Source organism: Camarhynchus parvulus, chromosome 1 (assembly GCF_901933205.1).
Source record: "Camarhynchus parvulus chromosome 1, STF_HiC, whole genome shotgun sequence".
In the NCBI taxonomy this organism is placed as follows: Eukaryota; Metazoa; Chordata; class Aves; order Passeriformes; family Thraupidae; genus Camarhynchus; species Camarhynchus parvulus.
In genome coordinates, this window is record NC_044571.1 from 39,628,452 (window position 1) to 39,640,645 (window position 12,194).

At 42.9% G+C, this 12,194-nt stretch overlaps 1 protein-coding gene across 1 annotated transcript in view; it reads right to left on the reverse strand.

Annotated features, from left to right (window-relative positions):
- TM9SF2 (transmembrane 9 superfamily member 2) overlaps nt 1-11,829 on the reverse strand; it is a 28,329-nt gene extending 16,500 nt beyond the window's left edge. Inside the window, exons 1-5 of the mRNA XM_030946049.1 lie at nt 11,553-11,829; nt 6,815-6,882; nt 5,655-5,748; nt 4,882-5,009; nt 614-743 (exon numbers count right to left, since the gene is read on the reverse strand). Of these exons, the coding sequence (XP_030801909.1) occupies nt 614-743; nt 4,882-5,009; nt 5,655-5,748; nt 6,815-6,882; nt 11,553-11,684 (552 nt within the window). The 5' untranslated portion in view covers nt 11,685-11,829. The remainder of the gene's footprint in view (nt 1-613; nt 744-4,881; nt 5,010-5,654; nt 5,749-6,814; nt 6,883-11,552) is intronic.
- Between the last annotated feature and the right edge of the window lie 365 nt (nt 11,830-12,194).

Below are 12,194 nucleotides of genomic sequence, written 5' to 3' on the forward strand. Positions count from 1 at the left end.
TCTCAGTGACCTTGCCATGGAAGAGGTCTGTGGTAGTCTAAAGACTTCCTGGACTTTCTGTTGTATTCTTATCTCCATAATGCTTTCAGTGCACTTATCTGGATCTCCACCAGTATATCAGCTATCACAAGAGAAGCTTTGATCATGCAGAAATCTTATCTTTTTCCATCAGCTCCCAGTTTTAGGGAAAGCAAATCTTCCAAAAGTACGCAGAAATACAAACACACCTATGCAAATCTGCTTCCATGAAAACACTTCTATCCCACAAAAATGTCAAGTCCAAGCCTTCAAACATTTCCATTTCTTAGGCAATGAAGGATGACATGCTTTCCTTCACCTTTACTCTCCACTTGTACTGAATGTTATGCATGTTCACCCCCTGATCTTTTAGAGCTCTTCTGTACTGTGCAGCATAAGAGACCAGGTTCTTAGGCTTAGATCAGGTTTTCAAACTGAGGTACTTGCAGAGACCACAACACTTGCCTATTTTTAGGCAGCATGTGTTCTTAAAATAGCAAGGACTCACCATAGAAACATGACACAGGAGAAATGCAAGTCTGTAAATTAGTAAGAAGTGATATATATTAAAATACATATAATTGCATAAACATACATTAATAACACAGGCATCTTTTGGACGGCCATCTTCTGTAATGTAACAGCCAATAGGAAAACCAGGATTACAGAACCTCTGGCCATCTTCCACATCGTAACACCATGTCACAGGCATGTTGTCCACAATCCTGTAAATGACATAGTGACACTTCACCATTTTTCAAAATACATAGTGTAATGGAAACAAAACCAGATTAATAGTAATCTACTTTGCTATATTCATTACTGGAATATTAACTACAAGAATAATACTACCCATGGAATTGCACTGATTGCCAATCCAAGTTCCAAACGAGGTACAAGCATGTAGCTCTTCAACTGAAACCACTCTATTCACAGCACTGTTTCATGAAGTCCTCATTCAAAACCAGCCCAAAGCCAAAAACTCATCCAGTCCAAATTTGTAACAACTTATCATTTTGTCTTTAAATAATGGCCAAAATAATCAAATTTGCTAAACCAGCTAAAATTGTCAATTTCAAGTTTAAGACAAAACAAAAAAAATTTTAAAAGCCTACATCACAAATTATTAATTCTCCAGCTTACTGATTGCAAAATACATTTTTCATAGCACTCTTAAAACTTTTTTTTTGCTATTTAAGTGGATTCCTAATCATTAACCTCATGTATAGCTACCAAAGAGTATGCAACATTTTAATTAGATGATTTGCATTACCAAAAAATTGTAAGCCACCGAACAACTGTTTTTGTACAAACTCCCGTGTCTGAGAGAGCCAGTGCCAGCTGGCTCCAACACAGACTCCCTGCTGGCCAAGGCCAAGCCCATAAGTGACCAGAGGCAGCACCTCTGGGAAACAGATTTAGGAAAGGGAGAAAAAACCTTTCACAACAGCATCTGCAGCTGGAGAGAGGAGTGGGAATATGTACAACTCTGCAGACACCAAGGTCAGTGGAGAAGGAGGGGGGAGAAATGGTGCAGCCTATGGTGAGTTAGACTGTCCCCTTGCAGCCTATGGAGGACCACAGGGCAGCAGATATCTGCTTGCAGCCCATGGAGGACCCTACATCAGAGCAGATGGATGTGGCCTGAAGGCTGTGATCCCATGGGAAACCCACACTGGAACAGGGTCCTGGCAGGACCTGTGGCCCCATGGAAAGATGAGCCCACTCTGCAGCAGGTTTGCCAGGACCTGTGAACCCATGGGCGACCCACGCCTGGAGCAGCCTCTTCTTGAAGAACTGCACCCCATGGAAGGGACCCACACTGGAGCAGTTCCTGAAGAGCTCCAGCCCATGGGAAGGACTAGCACTGAGGAAGTTCATCAAAAACTCTTCCATGGGAGCAACCCCACACTGGAGCAAGGGCAGGGTGTGGAGAGTCCCGATCCTGAGGAGGAAGGAGTGGCAGAGACAACGTGTGATGAACTGACCACAGTCCTCATTCCCTGAGCCCCTGTGTGAAGGAGGTGGTGAAAACTGGAAGAGAAGTTGAGCCTGGGAAGAAGGGAGTGGTGTGGAGGAGGAGTTTTAAGATTTGGGTTTATTTCCCATTACACTTCTCTGATTTGACTGGTAATAAAGTAAACTAAATTCCTCAATTTGAGTCAGTTTTGCCCATGACAGTAGTTGATGAGTGATCTCTCCCTACCCTTATTTTGACCTTTCACTACATTTTCCCTCCCCTGTCCACTTGAGGAGGGTAGTGACAAAGCAGCTTTGGTGGGCACCTGGTGTCCAGCCAGGGTCAACCCACCACACGACTGGACTCAATAATCTTAGAGGTTCTTTCCAACTCAATCAATTATGTGCCTGTATATTTGAAATTTTATCTCTATAATGTATGCTAGAGAGATTGCTTGCTTTTGTTAGTGTTTTCATCTCCTAATCAAAACAAGGCAACATGAACATATTGCAAGCAAGTTTGGTTTGGATAAAAGCTTTCCTTTGCATCTATGCAGCAAAGACAAACTGAGCTGCCTTCAAGCAGCAGTAGCAAAGCCAGAACAAATTGGTAGTTTAAGTAGCAAATCATTTTTCACAGCTAATCTTCAAATTTAAAATGACTTGAAGAGATTATACATGTGGAGCAAATATGCTATTCAACAGTGTTCTTATATGTCTCTCAAGAACATCTGGTGATGAACATTGTCAGCCAAGATATCAGTATAGCTGTTGAGTCCAATTCAGTATGTCAATTCCTAATCTTATTAAGTGGCTTTTGAAACCTTAGAGGTATTTTGCACCATCTGTGTTCCCCAGGAATTTCATGATAAATTGAAGCTGGATAATAACCCTCTACTGAATCCTCACTTATGCTACCTTGTTCATCCCTGTACAACATACCTCTGTACCATACTCCTGGAGCATGCATCATTAATCACAAAATCCAGCCACGGCCACTTTGTGAAGCTGTGGCTAAGGAGGACTAACAGATATAACCAGGGATTTTTCACTGGTCCCTAAATTTTAGGGCACTGAGCAGAGCAAAAAAAAAAGGACAAAAAAAAAGCCATTAAAAGAATTAAGTAATAACCTAAATTTCAAGGGAAGTTTTCACACTGAAAAACAGAATTATCTATCTTAAACCTCAACAGTCCTATCAAGTTAGCTACGCTGGTTAAAAATAAAAGTCTACTTGAATACACTAAGTATATTTTTTAAACAATTTAATCTACAGGGGAAAAAAAAACAGTCTGAAGTACTTTTTTGTATGATTAATTTTACACAGCTCTGTTTCAGCTTCTATCAGCTTAAGTTATGGGCTTTCCTAAAAAAAAATTAACTTCCTTCAAGCTTCATAGTCTTGGGAAGCTATTTTTAAGTTTCACACCAAAATATACATAACCTTTTATAGCTGAGTCTTTTATGCCAGACTCACATGCATTACTCAAATTCAAAGTGGTGCAAATATTACAAACATATGCAGTATTTAAGAGGAATATAATCAAGTCCAGCATGTTTGAAGCTCCACTTGTTTTAGCATTAGGCATACACACTTCAAATCCCTGCAAAAGTAGCTGTACATTTCAGAGTTTCTGTATGTTCACCTACCTGAACATAAGACTCTTGCCTGTGAACCCTTCTGACATAACCTGTCAAATTCCTACTACACTCATTTTCAAGAGGTTCCCAGAACATTTACAAAAGTGAACCCCGGTTTATCCCCACAAAGGGATATCCCGTATCAGTTCTTGAGAGCAGTAAAAAATGCACTTGTAGCCTTTCCAGCTGTTTCAAAATTGAAGAAATGGAATGTGACATTACAGAAAAACAGTTAATGACAATGGCAACATTCAACCTGCATTTTTACTAAAATATCCAAAAAGTTTAAATCCGATTAGATGAAGACTAACACATTTGTCCCCATAAAGCAGGAGGCCCATATTTGGAATTAGGGCATACCTATGAGTGACATGAATTAATGATGTTCATGCATTCCTTGCTAAGACATGCCTCAGGAACTCATGCCCAAGTTGTTCCTTCTATTCTTGCACCTGAAAGCTGCTATTGGCGGAGCCTGCCAACACGTCAAGCACTAAATAAACACTGATAACATGGCTGGGACACTTCCAGCGTCAAGACTGAGCCTGCTGATAAACATTTCACAACTCTTGGATGTGGGTGCAGTGTTGGGAAACTGAATATCTGCCCGAGATTCAGCACACACATTCAGCCTTGCCCCACCCTTAATGCCCATCTGATGAGGATTCAATGTCTGAGATCAAACAGAGCTCCAAGGTCAATCGATGGTTACAGAGGGGCCCAGGGAATAGGAAAGGACCAAGCCTTTATGCATTCCCCAAAATTATTTAATTAATTCGTTTTCATTGGCCACCTTTCCCTTTCACATCCATAGAAGAGAAACATACATCACATAAAAGTCTTTCAGAACTGTTGATCCTGTCTCCTGGACACAGCATTTGAAGGTGAGTGCAAGGGCTCTCAAGGAAAACAAAGACAACATAGCAACAGAATAAAGGTCCTGTAAGACTTTTCTCAAGCTAAGGCAGGACTAACTTCTATATTTACAGGTGAAAAAAGCAGCAGTATTTTACAGTAAGCACAAAGCTTTGTGTTTAGAAATAGATTCATTTCCATTGCTTTTCATGCCTATCCTTCAAGTGACAGATTTTTTTATGAAGACAACGAACAATATAACATTTTATGCAAAAACAGAAGAGGAAGAAATTAAGTGCACATATCTAGTGTTCCATCTGTGTTAACTTGAAAATACAAAAGTATAAACTAAATTATCACCAACATACTACACTAACCAATCTATGAATTTTAGACTTACCAACTTACCAGTGATGTTGATAATTCAGTAGCATACTTTTTTTCAAAAAGTCTAATTTCTGTTTGTCTTCTGGCTTTGTGGTATCATATGTTTTTGTACAAACAGACTTACACGTCTCCTTCTTGTTGAATGTGAACTAAGAAAAATGAAAGACTCATGAGCAAAAAGGTTGTAACAAACTGTCTTATTTCAGTACATAACAATTTATCCTATACATTTCATTTCCTATACTATTATAATGAAAACACCTAACAAATTACTAAGACTAGGTACATCAACCCTCCAGAGGAGGTTTTTATATTGGTGTGTGCTCTAAACCCCTCCTGTCCTCCCTGTAGGAGCCCTACAGCAAGAGCTCCTTGTTACTGACTAGCACACATTTTCTGCCATGATTTACCAGATAAGTCATTTGACCTCTCAGCAGCCATGCTGTCAAAGGCAGCTTCAACTGGTAACTTTCTCTCCTACTACTTCTGTAGAAGAGAATGTGAGAGTTTCAGTCAGCAGGAAAGACCAGCAAGCTAACACCATTTATAATTCTTCCGTTTTATGGCTGCAATATTTTCAGATCTGGTTCTAAGAAACAGGAGTGCTGAGCAGCAATAATCAGGTTTTGTCAGATCCCAAAGAGAGAAGATAACCTGCACAGCACTTCAGGCTCCAGCCCCACCATGCAGAGCACATAGTTACAATTAGGTTAAACTGACAGATTTTCATCGTGTAGAATTTCAGATGCTGAAGCTTTCTCAGATAAAGCCCTTGTGAAAATCAGAGAACCAACCCTGTAAGGAGACGGTTCTATCCTCTCCCCAAACAAGACTTGGCCAAGGTTTTCAGATGGACGTTTCTTTCCTTCTGCTTGACAAAAATCAAACCTGAATTAGAGAAAAGATACAAAAATGAATAAAACATTCTCAGCTACAAATAATTTTCCCAAATCAACATGTTCATCACAAGTGAAGGAGCTATACAGCTTTCCCTGTAGACAACAGTTTCTTCATTTAACCTGTGAAGTGTAAAAACCACTGCCCTGGTTTGAGAATAAACCAGATGAAACAGAGCCAACATTGAAGTCTCTTCATCAGCTATTTCAGAACACTGTAGCGTAAGTTTCTTTAAGTAATTGAAGTTTCCTATTTGAACAGGGATTTTAGACAAGAATTAAATCTTCATCTAGAGTTTAATAATGACTCTCAGAAAAAAGCATGCAGCCCAGATGCCGGAATTTGAGGGAAAATAAAAATAAAAAAGACAGAGACAGCTCCCTTACAACAGACACTATTAAACAGGTTATTACAGTTTTATTCACCAACACATTTAATAGCACATCCTCCACGTTTTTCCATTCTATTTTTAAAAATAGCAAATTTCTGTTCTTTAAAGTGTAGACATAACTGATGCTTAAGCTCTTCAATATTAACAGCCAAAATATTCTTTATAGCAAAAACTTTACATAGTTGTACCAGGCACTGATACATTTTGTGCACTCCTATGATGTGTACAAAGAAAACATTTAACACCTCATTAAGATAATTGATGGGATGTTCGCACCTCATTACCACTTCAACTCATCTGGCATCGGCTACTAAAGACAGAGGTAATACTTTGATCTACAGTGACAACTGATGCAGTAAAGTATCATATATTTATACACACATATTTTAACCTTAAGTTACACTACAACAGCGATTCAACCTGCATGAGGGCCTGTAAATCCATGCACTGAAGTTATGAGCAGACAACTGAGACAAAGGAAGCCATGTAGGCATCCATCTGCTCATTGAAAACCCTGTATTTGTAAACTTAGGTTAGCAGAATAAATAGTCATGCCTCAGTGGCACACTGCTGTAAGAAGCAGTAGATAATACTATAAGGTAAATTAAATCCATCTTTTTGGAAAAACTGACAATTAAAATGGCACAAATGGTATCATATACTTACGCAGTGTATTCGTAGGGGAGGACAGACTCTACTGAGTCAAGCCTGTTCACAAACAGCTCGATTCCAGACTGAAAGAGCAGAGAGAATCAGCAGTTATATTTAAAGCACTCCTTCAATTCCCATGGATATATAAAAATAGGTTTGTTTGAATAAGGTTAAGGAAAGCTGAAAATGTAAGATTTGTGTAATCGTACATCTTGATGTGTAATGAACTGTATCTGCTGGGAGCACAAGCAAAGCCCTATCTAACCATCACAAAAGCAGTGACCACATGACAAAAACACTTAAAGGCTAACATAACGACTCCAACTACAAGACAGCAGGAAATCATGCACAAAAATAATATCATTAGCACAGCTGCCAGTGTTTGAGTTTAATGTACCAAGTTAGAGTCATATTAGTCATCACCACAACTTTTGTGTAATCAAAGTCTCAAAAGAACATGAAGGAAAGTGCAGATGAGACCAGTACTTCTCCCTGCATTTAAGGATGCTCCACAATTTTATATGTGTAGTAACTATAAACTGAAACATGATAATTTCAACAATGCAATGAAACTGATATATTTTAAGTTTAAACAGAATCTCTTTTCAAAGAGAAGGCAAGGATACCCACATTTACCTTCCTATAAAAATTTTTCACTAACTCTGTCAACTCGGGTAAGAACCAAGAAGTCAGTCTACTGTGGTTTCAGACTAGTTTAATCTATATACATTAATTACAGATGGGCTACTCCACTTCTACTGAAAGGGAGAGGACTCTCACTCTTCCCTCTTAGTCTCAAAATCCCTTCCCTTATTCTAGTCTTGCAGTTTCAATAAATTTCAAGTGTCTGCCTTACACTGCTTTTGGCAGTTATCTGCTTGCACAGTAAACCAATCCAATGGGCTTAAACAGCAAAAGACCTATACAAAAATTTTGAAGAGCAGTTCTTAATATCACAGTAGGCTGTCCTCACTTCAGCTGGGATAGAATTTTCTTCTTAGTAGCTGGTACATTGCTGTGTTTTGTATTCAATGAGTGAATTATGTGATAACACACTGAAGTTTTAGTGTGGCTAGGTAGTGCTTACCCTGAGTCAAGGACTTTTCAGTTTCCCATGCTCTGCCAGCACAGAGGTGCACAAAAAACTGGAAGGGAACATGGCCAGGAGAAGTTGACCTGAACTGGCCAAGGGGCCACTCCATACCACAGAATATCACACTCAGACTATAAACTGGGAGAGCTGGCTGGAAGGGGACAATCACTGCTCTGAGATAGGCTGGGCATCCATCAGTGGGTGGTGACAAATTGTATCGTGCAACTTGTTTTGCCTGGGTTTCATGCCTCTCTCTCTCCTTTTCATTAAAATTATTATTATTGTTTCTATCATTAGTAGTACATTTTTTTTCAATTAAACTATTCTTATTTCAACCCACAAGTTACTTTTCCCCCACTTATCCTCACCATCTCACTGGGGTCAGCAGGGAACAAACAGCTGTGTGGTTCTTAGTTGCCAGCCAGGGTTAAACCACAACGCAAACTGAGCTGTCTTACTGTGTAATCAGACAAAAGCTGAAGAGCAAATCAGAGGTGAATGCCCTCAAGAACAAACCCTCTCCCTTTCAACAGCAAGCCATCTATTTTCTTACCAACAGAAGAGCATTTCCTCCCTATGAAAATTCACTCAAGTTCAGCCAAACCAAGAAATTCTGGAGGAAAAGAAAAGCTGGAAATGTTCACATGTATCTGTAGCTCGGATACTTCAGTTGGGTACTGTGTTTTACTGATATGACTTAGCTGTCCATGTGCAAGTCAGGATGCAGTCCTGGGAGACACAGGAAGTTCTGTGAGCTGTTAGTGTGACCCACTAAGTGAAGACACACCTTCAGGCTCATCTTTCCCCTGCCCTAAGCCATGCAGACCTGCTGCTCACCTCTGGGTAGTCTATGCTTGCCATAACTCTCTAAGTCACCTCAACTCCCAAACACAGCAGGAAACTAGACTGGCAAAAAGTTGGATAGTTTCCTGCCATGTTAAGCTCAAAAGCACAACAAGTAACACAGCTGAGTCAATGCAGAGGACAGGAACACATTGCCTAGGGGGAAGACAGCAATGAAATCTCACTCTCAGCAGCAGGGAATTAGACTGCCTCAGCTGGCCACAGAACCATGGCCTTAAATTAGCTACTTTCATCGGAGGAGATTTACTGAATGATGCAATTTTTCCTAAGAATTATATGCATTGCTGCAGATCAGCATATTTGATAAACCATTTCCCATACAATACCAAACCCTTTTTGGAGCAATCAGGATTTTTTAAAACTGAGTAAGGATTCTTAATCTTTAGGCAAGAATTACTATTTAAGTCTGCATAGATCCCATTCCATTTCTGACGATATTCTAACCAAAACCAGAAGAAGCAGCCAAACTGAGTTTGCCCAAGCAGTTTAGCAGGAAACTTGGAGAAAGGGGGAAAGCCACAGGTCTCATTGCTCTTAGCTACATGCCCTGTTAACAACATCTCATCCTATCTCACCAACACAGGACAGGAGATGACAGCAATCATAACAGACAAATAGTAGGCATTGAGATCTGGCATGTGGATTGAAATCCTCAGGCAGAGGAAAATGCACTATTACTGACATTGCAATTAACAGTGATAACTGCAAAACACCTGTGAGAAATGAAGCCTGTCCAAGGAAACTTAATTTTATCCACTTACATAAATATGATACAGCAATAATGCAATCATATATTGTTTCTCCTTACCAGGAACCAGAGTACATGCAGCTGCAGACTGCATGGAGAGAATTAGATGTGAAGAGTGCTTTAGACTTCTCCATATGCCTGTGTCTAATATGGAAATTGCTAAGAAGTGGCTAATTGCAGAAAGAATTTTTGCACTACTACAATTGTTGGTGTTCAGCTGCCTGCTGGTGGTACATTTAAATTACCCAAGTACCTCATGTCACATTTATTAAATGATAAAATCTCAGGAGAACACAAACATTTTGTACATGTTTTATGAGGAATAAAAATGCAGAGACATCTGAGAAAGATCATCCCATAAGTGTCTCAGATTGGTTACAAAATATAGTAGGCTATGAGGTCCACTTGACTTAAAAAAATAAATCTGCCTTCTACAAGCTTAAAACAGGAATAATCCAAACATAGCAATATTTTTCAGGGATGTTGTGAAAAAAATACAAACTGCAGCTTGAAAGCTTAAGCCTTTATTTGAAAAAACCCCATTCCTTAAGAGGGTGGTGCAGCACTCTAACAGGTCACCCAGGGAGGAGATGGCTACTCCATGCTTGGATGTTTCCAAACTTGCTTAAACAAATGTAGAGCTGAGTTGATCTAGTGTTCTCAGCAGTGGTGCTTTCTGTCCTCTCATGCTCCATACTCATAAGGCTGCAGTATGTGACCTGTTGAGGTCACTTCCAAACACCATTTCTGTGGTCCTACAAAGAATGTCTACAGGACATTTTACTACTACAACTGAACTGCCTTCATTGTGTGCTTGGTTTATTCCCAGCTCTGCTGATTCAGGACAGCAGAAAGATAAAGTCAGCACATGGTATTTACCAAAAGCATACAGTTTTAAGCAGGCTCTTATTCTGAAGAATTATGAACCAGTGTCTTGTGCAAAGCAGAAGCTGAGAGCTCAGAAAGTGCAAGACCGCCGCTTTCTACAGTAGTAAGACCATGGATCATAGAACTGATTAGTCTTGAACTTTCTCATTCAAGTATTAAAGCATAGTCTGCTGTAATTTCCATCACAGCAGCAGGAAACAACTTCAAAAGGTGCCCCAAAGGAGCAAAGACGATTTTTCATCAGAGGAGATTTACATGAATGCTCCCCATCAATATCCTTACAAATGAGTTGCTTGGTTATGCAAACTTCGCTTGTCCCTTCTGCAGACATGAAAGTAAATTTAAGCTTCACTTGATATTCCGGGCCCTGGCAGCCCCTACACTTCAAGTTCCTGCAGCCAGGAAGACACAGCAAGGAGAGTGTTACGGGATGTTTACTTTGTTATCTGCTCCAGCCACCAGCTGCTCGCTCCTGCCAAGAATCACACACACACACACCCCTCGGCCTGACCTGTCACTGCCATCCTTACTTGCTGCAGCTTCCCTGCAGGGATTTGAAAGGACCCAAGAGATAACCGGCCGGAGCTTCCTACTTTCCTGACGTGGCCGTAACTCACAGGATGAGCCGACATCCCTCTCCTTCTCTCGGAGGGATCGTGGTCCCTTCCCAGCCAGGCCGGAGCTGAGCCAGGCAAGCACCTCTGCCACTCCCCTGGGTCCTCTGTCTCATCAATTTCCGTTTCAAGGAGCAATGGTCATAAACTAAATTACAAGAAGTTTCACCTCCACACGAAGAGGAACTTCTTTACGCTGAGGGTGACAGAGCACTGGAACAGGCTGCCCAGAGGGTCACGGAGTCTCCCCCTCTGGAGACATTCACACGCGTTCCTGTGTCACCGACTCCCGGCGACCCTGCCTTGGCAGGGAGGTTGTACCGGGTTTCTCCAGAGGTCCCCTCCAACCCTAACAATTCTGTGAGCAACTTGAGCACAGCGGGAACCGCACCACGCTCGGAGCCCCGGCAGCCGCAGCCCCGGTACGGCGGCTCCAGACCCTCCGGACAAACTCCACTACGCAGCCCCGCGGCAGGGGGACAACACCCAGGCCGCGCCGCACCCGGGCGGCCTCGGGGGCCTCCCCTCAGCGCCCCCTGGGCTCACCTTGCACTCGGGCTTCTCCTTGCCGGCCTCGCAGAAGTTGACGGGCGCCAGGCCCGGCAGGTAGAAGGCGGCGGCGGGCGCGGTGGCCGCCGCCAGCGCGGCAGCGATGAGGAGAAGCCGCCGCAGAGCCATGTCCGGCCGGGGGACCACGGGGCAGGGGCCGGCGGGGCCGGGGTCGCTGGGCGGCAGCGGGGTCGCGGCTCCGTCTCTCGCCCCCCGCGCGCGCCCTGACGCGGCCGCGCCGCTTCCGGCTCCCCCTCGCGCGCGCGCGCGACACGTCGTCACCCGCCGCGCGCGGGGCCGCCAGGCCGAGAGCCGGGGGGGGCGGGGCCGGCGCGCGCGTTCGCTTCCGGGGTGTCTCGCGCCCCCGTTGCCACGGCAGCGCGGCCCCGCCCCGCCCCGAGCGGCGGCGGGAGGGCGGGAATGCGTGAGGGGAGCCCCGCTGGCGGGTCAGGGCGGTGAGGCTGCTCTGCTCTTCAGCACAGGTGCTGTGCCCAGGTCTGAGCTCCTCCGTGCGAGAGAGACGGGAGCTCCAGCACGGGGGTCCAGCGCTGGGTGAGATGTTAGAGCTCCTGGATTCTCTCTTACCAGGACAGGCTAAGAGAGCTGGGCCTGCTCAGTCCCGGGAGGAGACGGCTAAGA